This window comes from Mandrillus leucophaeus, unplaced genomic scaffold, assembly GCF_000951045.1.
Source record: "Mandrillus leucophaeus isolate KB7577 unplaced genomic scaffold, Mleu.le_1.0 Scaffold900, whole genome shotgun sequence".
NCBI classification, from domain to species: Eukaryota; Metazoa; Chordata; class Mammalia; order Primates; family Cercopithecidae; genus Mandrillus; species Mandrillus leucophaeus.
The window spans coordinates 103,129-119,799 of record NW_012109809.1 but is presented as its reverse complement, the minus strand read 5'-3'; the positions used below and the strand labels follow the sequence as shown (position 1 = coordinate 119,799).

Sequence of the window (16,671 nt, the reverse complement as noted above, 5' to 3'; positions counted from 1 at the left end):
TTTTATGGTTCTTAGCTATGAATTTCAAATTTGCATTTTGTGTAGCTCTTCCAAAAAGGGATTTTCCATCTCTCTTCCATGCATCTAATTCATTGGTCCAGCTCCAAGAAGAAAATGGCTATCTCTAAGCAGTAGCCTTTCTATGGGCTTTCTGTTCCGAAACTGCCCTAGTGCCTCTAATAGGTACAGGACACATGTATGGCGGTGCTGATTGGTGGCTATTGTCAAGCCACTTAAGAGGAATACCTAAAAGAAGGCAGAGATGCTGCATTGCCCCTGGAAGAGAACAGAATAATTAGGACTGTTTGAGAGAGAAAAGTATCATCTGACTTCTCAATACTCTATGTCCATCTGACTAATTCTGCTACAGAAAAATTGTAGAAAGGGTCTTTCTCATCACAGGTTTGTACTAGGCCAGTCTCCATCCTGCAGATCAGAAAATTAGACACAAGAGGAACTGGAAAGTCCCCAGTTTGGGTAGGATATGCCACACTATCTTTCCAGCCTCCATTATCTTTCTATAAGCATATTTCCCTCATCTCTCTGAGGAGACTGCAGTGCTCAGACCAGGTGCTTAACTAATAACAGATTGTATTTATTTTTTGTCCCAGTACAGCCCATAGTATCCCTTCACTACAAATACTCTGAAGACCACCTAAACATCACTTGCTCTGCCACTGCCCGCCCAGCCCCCATGATCTTCTGGAAGGTCCCTCGGTCAGGGTTTGAAAATAGTACAGTGACTCTGTCTCACCCAAATGGGACCACATCTGTTACCAGCATCCTCCAGATCAAAGACCCTAAGAATCAGGTGGGGAAGGAGGTGATCTGCCAGGTGCTGCACCTGGGGACTGTGACTGACTTTAAGCAAACCTTCGACAAAGGTAAGAGAAAGTGAGCAAGGTGGTCGTGGTTGTGTCTGTGTGCACACACCTGGAAGGCAGTGAATGTCCTGCAGAGGTTTCAGTCTCTTAGCACAAGAGCTATTTGGAGAAAGAATGGGGCAAATAAGGAAAAAAGAAAAACAGTTGAGGAAACAAAGCAAGTTTTGCTTTCATAAATGTGGTTCATTGCCCACATACCAAATACTGTTGCTGAGATCCATTCATTTATTTATTTCTTCCATTCTACTAACATGTAATTAAGTCTGTTCTGGGCCAGACTTTGTGTTGAACATGAAAAATGCAACGATGAATAAGACTCAGTCCCTAAGCTTCTAGTCTACGAGGGAATAGAGATAAATGGATAGGCAATTGTAAAACTGTGCATTACATTCTCCAGTGTGAAAGCTGTGAGGCACCATGGGAGGACTAGAGGTTGGGAAGGAGGGGCTCAATCTGGGGGAGATTTGGAAGGTTTCCTGGAAGAAGTGACATCTGTGATGAAATCACTGTATAATCTACACTGTGAAAAAGGGACCTCTCTGAAGTGCTTTCATCACCCATTTAGCAAACTACCTCCTATCCGAGTCCCCTTTTGCTTTCTTGTGTTTTTGTCTAAACTACTGTCTCTGGGCCTCATAGATACAAGAGGTGAGAATGATAGAGGAGAGAATAAAGGGAGCAGAGATTATAAAGACAAAAAGTTTTAGCAATGGTAGCCATGTCTTTTCTCTGTGTAGTTTTGAAGCACTGACTCGGGATGAAGCAGTCAGTAATAAGCCTCCTAAAAAATATTACTCCTCTTTTTTGGAGAAATTATGAGCAATAAACTGGAAAAGCTTTCTACACCCACCTCTTTAGTGCAGTGGCCTTTGGAGTCCCTGAAAACTCAGACTAATCAGAAATTGGATATTTAGGTAAATTTGGTCAAAAAGACTTGCAGTGTTGGATTTGGATATTTGTGAAGAGATCTTCAGATTCAGCCATGGCCAAGAGTGTATTTCCCGGAGAAACAAGAACCTAAAAAAGAATGTCTTTTTTTTTTTTTCCAAGAATGCCAGATTTGACTTGTATCACTTACAGTGTTTATATACCGCCTCTATAATGTTTGTTTATTCTGTGAACGTTGACGAAAAATCTTCCATGCTCGAAGCATTATGTCAAGCACTGGAACTGTAGAAATCAGACAAATCCCTGTCTGAGGTCTGAAGTGTTCAGTTAAATAATGATGTGACGAATTCCATTATGGAGGTATGGAGAAGATACTAGAGACCCAAGGAGTTCCTCATTTGCCTTTGCATTGCAACATGACACTGAGGAACTGATATTTAGGCTGAGTTGCATTAAAGACATAGATAAGAAGAAATTTAATAAAACCTTAGAGATGAGTTATCTCTGGGGGTTGAAATCATGAGATTCATGTTTTTTTCTTTATACTTCTCTGTATTTTCCACAATTTCCTCAATAAACATATATTCTTTTAAGAGACAGTATGACAAAGAATATGCGCTTTAGAGGCAAACAGACTTTCAACCAAGCCTTGGCTATCCCATTTGTTATTCTGATTTTGATCTCAGTTAAAGTCTCAAAGCCTCAGTTTTCTTTAAATCTGTTAGAAAATAATAACTCTTGGGATGTTCTGAGGATTAAATAAGTTTAAAGCTCTTACTACATAGTAGCCAGATAAAACATGTTAGCTATTACTAATATCTAAATATTATTAAAATAATATGAAGTCATGCATATAAACCTACACATGTATGTATTTAAGGATAATTTTAACTAAAAGCTCGACTCTATTGCTTTATCACTTTTTGCCTCAACAATTTCCTCTGTGACATCATTTTCCTTTTTCTTTCTTCAATATCTGTAGGCTATTGGTTTTCAGTTCCACTATTGTTAAGCATTGTTTCCCTGGTAATTCTCCTGGTCCTAATCTCAATCTTACTGTACTGGAAACGTCACCGGAATCAGGATCGAGGTGAGTCATCATAGGGAGTTCAAAAAATGACATAAATTAAATTTTATTTTTAATGACATTTAGTGAGTCATTTGAAATTATAAATAAGGGAATGGCAACAATGTATTTTGTTTGTTGTTTCCAAAATACAGAAATGTTGATACTGTTTTAAAATGCGTCAGGGCATTTTCTTGCAATTGGACATTAAATTGGACATTTCTGCTTTTTGTTTGCTAAGATAACTTAAAAGCTAATTAAATTAAACAATGGTGATAAAATCAAAGAATGAAGTCTGGCACCCACGCAAGGCCCTTTCCACTCATTAATGAGAAGGACAATCTCTTCTCTTTTTATAGCACTTCACAGGCCATCTGCCCATTTAAGAGACTGAAATTGTCCAATTATGGTCACTCATTAAGTAGCACTTTCTGTGTTATACTCCCACGATGCCTCAAACACTATCAGCATCATGCAAGTGATCCATGCTTACAGTAACTGTGTCGTGTCGTTCTGCCCTTCTAGACTATAAATTTCTCTTTATCTTTCACAACTACCACAGCATCTTGTATATACCAGGGGCTGAATAAATGTTAATTTACTGAATGAACTGACTGACGACAGAGAGAATTTTTAAGGTGATTTTTTTTCAATTCCTTTTCTTCTATTGTAAATTCAGTACCTCATAAATGTCAGTCTAAGATATTGTGAGAAATTATAAAACAAGAGACACTATAAAGCAAGAGGAGTGAGCTAGAGACGAAGAATGAAATGTCTTTGGTTTCTGAAGACAGTGCATAATTTATTGAAGTGAATACAAAGCTGCAGTTTATGTTTTGTGTAATGGGAATTTGCTAGGGTGAAAGGGTAATATGGGAGTTCCCTCCATTTCAGATGGCTGAAGGATAGGGGTCAGGAAAGAAAAAGAGTTGGCTTTGATTGCTATTTTAGACTTTGATTAAAACTCTCACTCATTTTTTCCTTTCATTTTATGTTTTATAGAAATGTTTCCTTTAGTTTTATGTTTATATTTTTATGTTTTTGTTCATGTTTCAAGTTTTTGACCACTTTATTTTGCATAATCCTTCAGATTAATTCTTGTAATTTATAAAACACACAAAAAGCCTTCAGTGTCAGTGGCCCCTTTGCAAAAGTAGGTAAAGGTATTTGTTCTGTCCAGGAGAGAAGATCACAAATCAGTTAATCTTATTGCACATAATTATTAGCCTATGGAACTCGTAAATGCTCCACAGAAAAAACATCAAAGACAGAAGTCTGTTTGATTCTACTTTATCCGGATATTTTTCTTTTCCAATTAGGAAACTGAAGCTCAGAGAGGAAAGCTGACTTCCTTCCATAAGTTCATACAGTTTTTTAAGAGCAGACTAGGACTAAACCCTGGTGCCCTGACCTTTGCCAAATGTTCTTCCTGTCATTACTGATGCCCCAGTGTCTTGACTTGAAAGGCGCTATTGTCATCAGCTGCATTCACTTAATCTGTGCTTACTGTCAATACCCTTTTCTTTTGGAAAGTGCAAGCAGAAAAGTATGAAGTATTTAAATTCATTTTTAAAAGTCCGTCTTGGGCAAAAGTCTTATAATGCAGTCTTCTCAAGCCCGAGGTAAACTCTACTGGAAAGAGACATGCAAAATTATTACCCTTGTTCATTAAGCATGTCTTGGATTTTCTGGGAAATAGAGTCATTCAATGCCAATATCTGATTCTCGAAGCAAAAAGAGTCAGCTTATTTCTCTGCCTAAGTTTTTTCTCACTTATGAAATAAATACCTGAGCCTATGTTGAGTCCTGTACGCATCAGGATTGCCATTGACTGATGATGTCTTCATGACAGATGGCCAATTGAATTAATTCCTCGGAATGTTCAGTGGCGTATTTTCAATGACTGGATTTTTGACTCATTTCTTTTCCATTTGTATTGCTTATAAAAGATACCTGAGGCTGGGTAATTCATAAAGAAAAGAGGTTTATTTGGCTTCTGAAGGCTATACAAGCACAGTGCCAACAACTGCTTCTGGTGAGGGCCTCAAGCTGCCTCCACTCATAGCAGAAGGCAAAGGGGAGCCAGTGTGTGCAGAGATCAGATGGCAAGACGGGAAAACAAAAGAGGGTGCTGCCAGGCTGCTTTACCAGCTCTCATGGGAACTAACAGAGAGAGAACACACTCGCACCAAGGGCATTAATCAATTCTCGATGGATCTTCCCCCTTAAACACCTCCCATTAAGCCCTACCTCTAACACTGGGGATCAGATTTCAACATGAGGTTTGCAGGGTCAAGTATGCAAACTATAACAATTGATTTAGAAAAGTTTAACAGCCAGATAATTTGGCTTCATATACTTCAACAGCTAGTAAAACCAAGTGTCGATTATGCTGAAGCTTAAGTGCTCAGGGCTAAGCAAATACTGGTTCATTTAGACCAAACTTCAGATTATACAAAAAGCTGGGACAAAGAAAAGAGAAAGAAGAGAAAATCATAGAAAACAGCGACACTTTTTATTTCTACAATTAACAAATTCTGGTTGATATTTTGTGAGGAAGGGGAATAGTCCTACACATTTGCCTTCCATTTGTTTTCATTCTTACTTTTCTTTTCTTTCTCTTTTTCTTTCCATCATCTTCTGAAAACATTAACATTTCTGAATGGGCAGGAAAACATGATTGGTCCAAAATAATACAAAGGTTTTGAACTTGGTGACCTCAAAACTGGTGATGTGAACAGAAAAGGAAAGGGAAGAGGTGGAACTGAGAGAGAGAGAGAGAGAGAGAGAGAGAGAGAGAGAGAGTGTGTGTGTTTAGAGTTTGTAAAAAAGCAAAGGAGACAAATGAATTAGTTCTTGAATTTATTGAGTGTGAGCAGACAAATAATTATCTTCATGTAGCTGTCTAGTAGCCAATAATAAAAATCTGGTAAGTAAGGTAAGTCTGTTAAGTAAGGTCAATTCTGTGTTGGGTAAATGACCAAAAGAAAAGTTTATTTTAGGTGATAATCACTACTCATTGCTCACAAATGTGTAAGCAAACTTATAGTTACTGATGTTATTTTTACATAGAAGTTAGACTACCATTACTTTTCTTGTGATCCTGTATAATGCCAGAGAGCATGATGTTGGTTTTTTCCAACTGTAAAGCAGCACAGGCCATTTCTCTGCACCATTCCTGATAGAATTATCACAGTTACTTCCCAGGAGACTACCACAGTAAGACTAATAAGATTTCAAAGAATATTCTTTTGTCTTTCATGAATCCAGTACTTTAAAACAGTGAGAAAAAATTAAAATTTCCTAGGGAAATTTTCCACCATCTCGAAATAGTTCTTTCTACTAAAACCCAGTGATTTCATAAAGTTGTCCCTTTCGCATATATGACAATGTAGTTAAATTTGGAGTTGAGAATAATCTTTTATTTCTCATTAGTCAACCCACCAACAATTACGTGCTTCTCAGAAACAAACAATTAAAAAAACTTCACTTTGGGGCAGATCATCATAGACAATCACCCAGTTTTTAGGCAGCTTTATTTTGTTTGGTTTGGTTTGCTTTGCTTTGGTTTGTTTGAGTCAAGGCTGCTTTGGAGAACAATAGAAAATTTAGACAATCATGTAAAATTTATATGCCAAACTTCACTTTTTTTCAAGTACTAGCTAATCCATGTAGAAGTATATTTTTCATCTCCATGAGTTGTATATTTATCTTGATTTGCTTCTCTTCACAATAACCTAACCTATGAATGGGTTCCTGGCAATGTATAGTAACAATGGCAAAGTTAATAACACGTCATTTCCCGGGTAACAGAATGTCACTTTCTCCCATTTTAAGCTTAATACTTAATACAAACAACAAAGATGTTCAATAAACAGTTTGTGATGGTGTAATTGGTCATTAGTTGAAAGGGGAAAGCAAAGAATATCTATTCCCCCCTCCTGAAATAACAACCTTCGCTTTGCTCAGAAAGCACTTTTGCTTCAGATACAAAGGCTGTATGAATGGGTAGCCCTCTGTCTGTGCTGTGTGAAATAAGAATCTTCGCTTTGCTCAAAAAGTACTGGATGAATGGCACTACCCACCCCTACCCCAGTATCCTCATTGTTCCAGGAGGAAGGAATGTGATGCTTTACATGAGAAAAGCAATAGAGAATCTTGAATTCCAAGGCTATTTTTCTGCAAAAATTTTACAAATTTTGCACGATTTACCTATCATGCCAAGATGACATACATAATCTTATCACAAAACCCTTAGCAAACAGATTCTCAATGCCTGGACAGTCTTGCCTGGAGCTGTTCTTTGCTGTTCTCTCTAACACCTAAACCCACATGGGCGTAGGTGACTCAAATTTTAAGTTTCCATCTATATGTGGGGAACATCTCTAGGAATCGAGACATCTCAGTCTCCTGCCCAATAATTAAGTGCGTGTTCAGTCCTCAAATGACATACTCATTCCCTTGGCTTTTTGGCCATGGGGCTGCTTTAAGGAGATTAGCTGTCAGTACCTGTTAGATTAATTAATGAAAAACAGAAAGAATGAGAAAATCCCCCAGCTGAAAAATCTTCTAACATCTCTGCTCCTTTTGCATTTTAGCTTGCATATATCCTTTACCTAGTGTTCATTACCAGCTTGTTGTCTTTGGAATCGTCATGCATTTCAGTAGTATGGTCACACCCATGTACTAATAAGCTTGCCTCTAAACAGATGCAAGACCCTAGCCTCTACTAACAAAAGAAACCTACTGTATGCTATTTAAACCGGAAAAGACTGGGCCACTTAATGAAAGTACTCAACATGGCTTATAGAGGGGGAAACATCATAAATGCTGTATTAATTTTCTATTGCTCCTTTACCAAATTATTACAAACTTAGTGGCTTAAAACAACACACATGTATTATACTGCAGTTCTGAGGTCAGAAGTCCAACATGGGTCTCATTGGGTTTAAAACAAGGTGTCTGCAGGGAGACGTCTATTCCTTTCTGGAGACTCTAGGGGAGAATCCTTTTTTTCCCTCTCTCTCTTTTCCTGCTTTTAGAGACTGCCCACGTTCCTTGCCTTGCATCTTCAAAGCCAACAAGGTCCAATTGAGTCTTTTTCACATTGAATCACTCTAAATCACTCTAAATCTCCTTTTTCTCTTATAAGGATCCTTGTGATTACATTGGGTCCTACTGCATAATCCATCTCAGGGTCCTTAATTTAATCACATCAGCAAAATTCCTTTTGCCATGTAAAGTAACATATTCACAGATTCCTGGAATTAGAATATGGATGTGTTTGGGGTGCCATTATTATGCCTACCACAAATGCTAAGAGGGTGTGGGAGTGAGTTGCTTGGAGTGACAGCCGACCTCCCAGTGGAAGCATTCTCTCTTTGTAATTCCATAGCCTTTGCTCTGCTCTTGGCAACTCTCTATCAAAGAACTTCAAAACCTGGTCAGAACCTCTGACCAGGCAAGGCTTTATTTTCCAAGATTATATTTTGTCTCTCAAATCTGTAACGCAAAAGCATCACTTCTGCTTTCCCTTGTTAATTTCCCTTGTTAGTTATCACTAACTGTAATATTACGAAATCTATCACTAACTGTAATATCACAAAGACTTTTTTTCCTTAGAATATCAGTTATTGCATATTTCCTGCTTCTCCCTGTTTCCACCTTTTCATAGAGGAAGCAATTCTGACTTCCTCTGTCTTAGTCATAAGCATCCCGTAAACACAAGTTCACAGAGAACTGTGAAAGTTCAAAGTGGGAAAATTCTATTCCTCACTCTGTGTAGTGATAGTAGGCATATAACCAAATTGGTCTTTCCCTATTTATCATAACTTATTCAACTGGGAATTTCTCAGTCCCTAATACTTGCAGAGTCACGTTATGAGGTCATTATAGATTTTAGGAGCCTCAATGCTTTTCATTTCATTTTCAGAATTCTTCAAAATTCCCATTTATAGGCCCTAATTGATTTCAGCAGCCCATATGCAGTAGAGCAGTTCTTCCACTAACAATTTTTTTAAAGACAGAGCTAAAAATATATATATATATTCGATGAAGCATATTAAGTAGAAAAAAATGTTAGAAATATCAGAAAAAAATTAAGAAATAAACGTGTGTTCAGTACAATTTAATTTGAATAATTTTAATCTCTAAAAATAACCATATTGTAAAAAAAAATACAATCTCTTCTAGTAAATAAAGAACAAATGAGATTTTGTACTACAAACATGCAAGACACATTTTGCAAAAATCACAACTTCAGTGTTAAATTCCGCATTTCATGAGGCACAATTATGGAAATTTATGAACGAGAGACTATCAAAAGAGAGCCTCTTGCCCTTATCAGTATTCAAACTAGATAGAATTTCATGATGACTGACCAACGCTGCTAGCTCTGAGTCTCTGTGGATACTAGTGTCACGCGCGTCCGTGTGAAGAGACCACCAAACAGGCTTTGTGTGAGCAATAAAGCTTTGTAATCACCTGGGTGCAGGCGGGCTGAGTCTGAAAAGAGAGTCAGCGAAGGGAGATAAGGGTGGGGCCATTTTATAGGATTTGTGTAGGTGAAGGAAAATTACAGTCAAAGGGGGGTTGTTCTCTGGCGGGCAGGAGTGGGGGGTTGCAAGGTGCTCAGTGGGGGAGCTTTTTGAGCCAGGATGAGCCAGGAAAAGGACTTTCCAAGGTAATGTCATCACTTAAGGCAAAGACTGGTCATTTCCACTTCTTTTGTGGTGGAATGTTATCAGTTAAGGCAGGGGTAGGACATTTTCACTTCTTTTGTGATTCTTCATTTACTTCAGGCCATCTGGGTGTATATGTGCAAGTCACAGGGGATGCGATGACTTGGCTTGGGCTCAGAGGCCTGACAACTAGTTTATAAATTCTCCAAACTTCTCCCATTTTTATATAATGAAAACAAATGCTAGCCTTGTATTTTGAAAGTCCTTTAAAGAGTTCTCATTAAATACCTTTGGGATTGTGTACACAATTTTCTTTTAATCTTTTTTAAACTATTATTATGAATTTTTGTTTTTATTTTTTAATTGAAAATAGAAATTGTATGTATTTATGGTGTACAACATGATATTTGTATATACGTATACATTGTAGAATGGCTAAATCAAGCTACTTAACATGTGTATTGCCTCACATACTTATTTTTTTGTGGTATGAACACATAAAATCTACTCTGTCAGTAATATTCAAGTCTACAATACATTGTTATTAACCATAGTCACCATGTTGTACAATAGATCTCTTGAAGTTATTACTCCTATCTAACTGGAATTCTTTTCATCTTAACCAAGGCCACATGAAATAATTGAGAAACTGAGTGTGATATTTATTTCTACAATATTTCTCCTTCAAGAGTTTAAAGTTTTCAACTGTTAATTCTGGCAAGGATGATAGCCAATGACATATAAAATTGGTTGTTTTCTAGTTAGTCATTTTTATTTGCAATAATGAACAATTACTTAGTGATTTTGATCAAATCCTGTCCCTTACAAATTAGCTGAGTACCTTTGGACAAGCCATTTAACTTCCCTATGCCTCCCTTTCCTCATTGAGTAAGATGGGGATAATAATTGTAACGGTATCTCATAAGAATGTTGTGAAGATTTAAAGGGGAATACATACAAGTGCTTAGAAAAGTGCCTAAAACGAATGATACCCTAGAACGCTGGCTTGGGAGGAGAGGGGTGGAGTGCTTATTTGTAGCTTTCACCAACTTCTATGAAGTAAATGTTCCCACTACAGCAAATTTCAAGCTACTAACAATTTAACCATCAGCATGAGCCAGTAAAGCTCTGGCACACCAATGTGGCAGTGTAAGTTTCTAACAAATGTTCATTTTTATCATTACTAAATCTAAGGTCCTTTTTCATTTTATCGATGTATATTTTCATGAATTGTACAAGTGTTCAAGGAGGGACGAGTTTAGAGAGATAAATGGAGGGAAAAACTTAGGAATTGTAGCAGTTAGCAAAGCTTTGAGGAAGATTTCAGAAGTTATCTGAACCTGTTTGGACACTTGGGCATGAGTATTTGGAAGGGAGAAGAACACATACAGTAAGTCTTAATGTCATTAATAGGTTCTTAGAAACTGCAGGTTTAAGCAAAATGGCATGTAACAAAACCAATTTTACCACAGGCTACATGATAGAAACAAGACTTAAGTTCCTATGGCATATTTCTGGTCTCAAAAACATCACCAAACTTTTAATAAAGACCAAAATGTTTCTAATATTAAACATTGAAATAAATGTGAGCTATGCATACATTTAAGAAAGAGTAACAAAAACAAGTGAGATAATTATTTACCCAGTGATTTTAGTTCAAGGGCATGGGTGGCCAGAGCCTATCCTGGCAGCTCAGGATGCAAGGCAGAAACTGCCACCACACAGGATGTCATCCCATAGCAGGGGGCATTCAGACACACACACACACACACACAGAGTTACTCAGACTGGGACCATTTGGACATGCCAGTTTACATAACATGCAGTACATGTTTGGGATGTGGGGGGAACCGGAGTATCCAGAGAAAACCCTTGCAGACTTAGGGAGAATGTGCTAACTCCACACAGTGGCCCTGGACGGGAATCTATTGTTTTTCTCATCAACATTATAACAAGATGTTGTGGAATGAAAGGATGTTGTTGGAGGACCCGCTATATAAGTCATTTCAGTAGTAGCCTGGGGAGAAATTTGTGGGGACCCAGTGGGGAGACAGAATCAGAAAATGTGTGTACTAAAAACAGGCAGATCCTGAAATGAACTTGTGATGCCTAAATGAGCTTGTGATGCCTAGATGAACTTGTGATGCCAAAAACTGATTTCCTGCTCGTGCAATCGTATCTCTTTTTGAAGAAGAGAAACTGTTTTGGTTAGAAATTTTTTTTTGTAAGCGTGTGAGAAGAAAAAGTGCTCGCTGAAGCTAGTGCAAGTCAGGGGTAGAGGGAGGACAGTTCCTGTAAGGATGTGTCTAAATGGATTTCCAGGAAACTAAACTGCCACATGTCAAGAAGAGCAGTTGCCTGAAGGTACTTGTAGATCGAAAGCTGCCCTAGGTGCCCTATCAGCACTGATTCATGAGTTTTGCATCTAGTTTCTCCTATTCTTACCACAACTTGGCTGCTCTGTCTTCTCTGCAATAAACAATTTCTTCACTCTCTATTCCATATGTTTTAAACTTGTCTTATTATTTTTGTTCCCTCATACATTGCTTCATAGATTACCCAATCCAAAAAGAAAGAAAACAGAGAAAGAAAGAAAAATGAGAGAGAGAGAGAGGAAAGAAAGAGGAAAGAAACAGAGAAAGAAAGAAAAAGAAAGAAAGAGAGAGAGAGAGACAGAGAAAGAGAAAGAAAGAAAGAAAAGAAAGAAAGAAAGAAAGAAAGAAAGAAAGAAAGAAAGAAAGAAAGAAAGAAAGAAAGAAAAAGAGAAAGAGAGAAAGAAAGAAAACGAAAGTATATTCCTGAACCACATGAAAACACAAAGAATCACCTTCTCTACAAGTGTCCTGTGTATCTGCAAATTAACCAGTACTTCAGGTAGTCCTTAGGTATTCTAGAGTTTAGAAGAATCCTAAAAGGTTTTGCTCTGGCAAGGGCTGTGAGTAAAGCATGGCCTTTGAGGCGACGGAGGGAGATAAAGGTAGATATATAGAAACTTTATTTTAGAGAAAGGAAAAACTTCTTCAGACCATATACAAAATCAAGTAATCAACCATTCAAAGTCGGGCTTAATTTAAGAGCTTTTTTTAAAAAAACAAACAATAACAACAACAAAAATGTATACTAGTGATCTTTAAAGGAAACCATGCTATCATTTGGATTATTATTCTGGATTCCAGTCAGTAGTTAGGACATATAAGAATTATAAATTCTGTTATTGGTAATGGTTAGTTCAAAATGCATAGTCTTACCACTCAGGGAAAACAGTACTTAGATTTCAGAAGATAAAACTTTGTAATTGGGATGAAAGGAGGGTATGGAGGGTGTTCTTAAATATTTACAGGGATGTTCATGAGACAAAAGGACTAGACCTAGAAGTTATTACATTTAATTCTCACAGCAAATTGATAAGGAAAGTATTTCCATCTAATAGATGACAAAACCAAATTCACAGAAGTTCAATTCATTCATTTTATAAGTATTTATTAATAATTTTTAATATGCTTGGCATTGTAATTAGCACTGGTTATTATACTATAATGAACAAAACAGGACCTTGCCATTTTAATGGAGATGACTGGTTAGGGGGACAGGCAGAGAAATGACAAGTGAATCAACAAATAAGGATACTATTCAAACATGAGATTTTGCACAAGGAAATAATATAGAATAATATAAAGTATAGCATGCAATGAAAGAGGATAACTTGAAAAGGATAACAGTTACTTGGAATTTGTTAGGGAAGGCTTCGCTGAGGTGGTGACTTTTAATCAGAGACCTGCAAGGAGAGAATAAGCCAGCCATGGAGGAGACAAGCGAAGAGTGGCTTTTAGCAAATTAATTGCAAATGTGAAAGCTCTAAGGCAGAAAAGTCGTTAATATTGTACAGGGCGCGGTGGCGCACATCTGTAATCCCAGCACTTTGGGAGGCCAAGGTGGGCAGATCACCTGAGGTGAGGAGTTTGGTACCAGCCTGGCCAACATAGTGAAACCCCATCTCTACTGAAAGTATGAAAATTAGCCAGGCATAGTGGCATGTGCCTGTACTCCCAGCTACTCAGGAGGCTGAAGCAGGAGAATCCAGGAGGTGGAGGTTGCAGTGAGGAGAGATTGCGCCACTGCACTCTAGCTTGGTTGGCACAGCGAGACTTCATCTCAAAAAATATATATAGCTTTTATCTATATCTATAGCTATCTATAGATATATTTCAGAGCAGTGTTACTCCAAATATGGTCTGAGGATGGTTGCCCATCCAAGAAGTGTTCTTTACTAGTCTGAAGCAAAATAAGTATGTAATTGAAAATAAATGCTTACACTTTATGATAAGAATTTGACAGTAATTTTACATCTGTTAAATCTAATAATTTAAAAATGAATTATATTATGTCTAATTATTTTATGTCATTTTTCTAGTACTTCATTTTTACTATTTAAATTGAAAAGTATTGAGCCATGTTGGGGAAAGATGGTCTTTCCATGGTCCATTGATATCTGATGTTAGAAATATTTGGCAGGATCTAAAATGTGCAGAACTTTGCAGGTGCTGGTAAATAATTACCTAAGATGACACAGAAAGTGAGAGGTGGTGCCAAGATAAAATTCCAAGTCTTTCACGTCATCATCTACCTGCCTTGAGAGGCTCCCAGGCTCCCAGTATGTGCCAGAAAGCCATGAGCCCTCAGAAAGGCCTCTACTTCATGACCATTTCTACCCTGACATCCAGTGAGTTATTATCCATCAGAAACAAAGCTTACAAATGGAATACATTTTGATCATTTGGAATTTTTGAACATGTTCCTTTACTTGTAATCTTTGGTGATTGGCTAAACCATTATTTCCTAGGATCACATATGTCCTTTTATTTTTGTTTTGGTTCTGTTTTAGTCTTTGTTTTTTAGAGATAACATCTTGCTATGTTGCCTGGGGCTGGAGTGCAGTGGTGAGATCATAACTCACCACAGCCCCAATCTCCTGGGCTCAAGTTATCCTCATGCCTCAGCCTCCTGAGTAGCTAGGACTACAGGTGCATACCACCATGTCCAGCTATTTATTTTTATTTTTATTTTTTGTAGATACAAGGTCTTACTATGTTGCCCAGACTGGTCTTGAACTGGGCTAAAATGATCCTCCCACGTCGGCCTCCCAAAACACTGGACTTACAGCCATGAGCCACTGCATCCAGTCTACTTTTGTTCTTGTAAATAGTCGTAGTCTCCTCACCTCATACTGGGTCAGAAATGTCTACTTCTTTATCTTTGCCAATGAATATACACTAGAATAATTCTGTGTTTCTTAATCTTTCTATTATTTATCTTCTTAAAATATATTATGATAGAATTTATAAGTGTCCAAAGTTAATACCTTGTTTCTCTTTTATCCAGAGCCCTAAATGAGTCACACAGCACCCTGAAAGTGATTCCCTGGTCTACTTGAATTTGACACGAGAGAAAAGCAGGAGGAAAAGGGGCCATTCTCCAAAGGACCTGAAAGAGCAAAAGAGGTGGGAGCGAAAGCCTTAAGGATCCCACGACTTTTTACTGCCATCTGAGCTACTCAGTGTTTGAATCCCAAGAGGAAGTCATTTTACCTCTCAGGTCTGTTGTAGGACTTGATTTTGTAAAGCAATGCCATGTTATGTGGTTGAAAGAGCACTGGACTTAGTATCAGGAGCACTGAGCTCATAGACTGACTTGGACTCCTACTGGTGGGGACCTCTGTTAGTCACTTTACCTCATCCAAAGTATAAAGGAATTGGACCAAATAATTTACCACATAGCTCTAAAACTTAATTTAAAATGTAATTCTAGAAAAAAAAAAAGGGAATAAGCAAAGAGGAAAGAAGTGAAAGAGAGAGAGAAGAAAGAATACAGAGAGATGACCTTTTGCCTTTCTGTTGATGTTATATCCCTTCTTCCTATATTCTTAGGTCTATGAGTCTGTTTCCCCATCATTTGGTATCTAGTCCACTTCCTGCTTACTGCTTTGCTAATAGCTGGCCTTGCTAGAATCATTGGTTTCACTGCTGTTCTTCATGTGCTTCTGTGAGATTTACTCCAACAAAAATAGGACTGAATTTATTGTGAAGTAACATTGGCAATCTTAACTTATTCATTTAGCTTACCTATTTTTATAGCTGGATAAATATTGTTAGTCTTAGAATAGCTCACATTTTTTGAGAAGCATGCTTTCCCTGTCCATTTGTCTCATAACATGACCCAGCCCTATTTTAAGTCATTCTAAATTCAGCCTCATATAATGAAAATACATTATGAAAACAGATGTTTAGGAGATTTCCTGTATAGCAGTCAGCCAATTCATATGCTTTGTCTCTGCTGACTTCTGTTGCCATGCATTAACTTTTCATAATAGCAGAGGAGGCAAATATGAGCATACAATCCCTTTGTTCTAAAGATATTGTTCCAGCTAGTGGAATGATGTTGAATCTTTAATAACCGTAAGACCAAATTAGTTGCTTTTTCAGTATCTTTTGCTTTGTCTGTGTCTATCCAGTGGCCTAGGAATTAAAGTGTAAGTTGTTTTCACTGTTATATTGGATATTTATATATAGAGAGAGCGCGCAAGATTTTCATGTGTTATTTAATTCTGTATTGTTTCTTATATTTGTAGTAAAATATTGAACAATTAAAAGTGTTGGCTCCAAATATTTGGCTTATGATATTCTCTTGGGAAATGTGGAAATGAATGATAATCCTTGTCTTTTCCCATGATATGTAAAACCCTTCCCTCCTTTCTATCTTCCGCCTCCTAAAAGATGAGTTGATGCTTCTGACTAATCACAAAAATACAAATCAGATGTCTGGCCAGTGTGAGCTCCTTTGAGTTGGTACCTATGTCCTTTTGACATGACCCTATCAGCTCTGCAGCACTTCCTTATATATGTTCTTTTGATTTTGCTTTTAAATACCAACCTTTGCAGACTGATTAGCTCATATAGTTTTGAATTTAGTGGGAATCATCCCCTTGTATTTTTCTGTATTTCTAGTATCTCTGCTAAATTGGCACTAGATCAGGCAGAATGACTTAACGCAATAGTTCTCAAACATTTTGGTCTTAGGACCCCTTTACACATTTAAAAACATCATTGGGGATCCCAAAGAGCTTTTTCTGTAATGTGAATTATATCTGTTGACATTT

General features: G+C 37.4%; 1 protein-coding gene across 5 annotated transcripts in view; it reads left to right on the top strand.

Annotated features, from left to right (window-relative positions):
- CD200 (CD200 molecule) overlaps window positions 1-16,178 on the top strand; it is a 30,402-nt gene extending 14,224 nt beyond the window's left edge. For 2 of the 5 annotated variants that reach the window (XM_011969715.1, XM_011969710.1), the window contains 3 exons: window positions 612-884; window positions 2,755-2,862; window positions 14,898-16,178. In XM_011969715.1, the coding sequence (XP_011825105.1) occupies window positions 612-884; window positions 2,755-2,862; window positions 14,898-14,905 (389 nt within the window). In that variant the 3' untranslated portion in view covers window positions 14,906-16,178. Of the gene's footprint in view, window positions 1-611; window positions 885-2,754; window positions 3,013-7,506; window positions 7,511-14,897 lie in introns of those variants that run through there. The other 3 variants (XM_011969714.1, XM_011969711.1, XM_011969709.1) reach the window with 3 other exon arrangements.
- The last annotated feature ends 493 nt before the right edge of the window (window positions 16,179-16,671 follow it).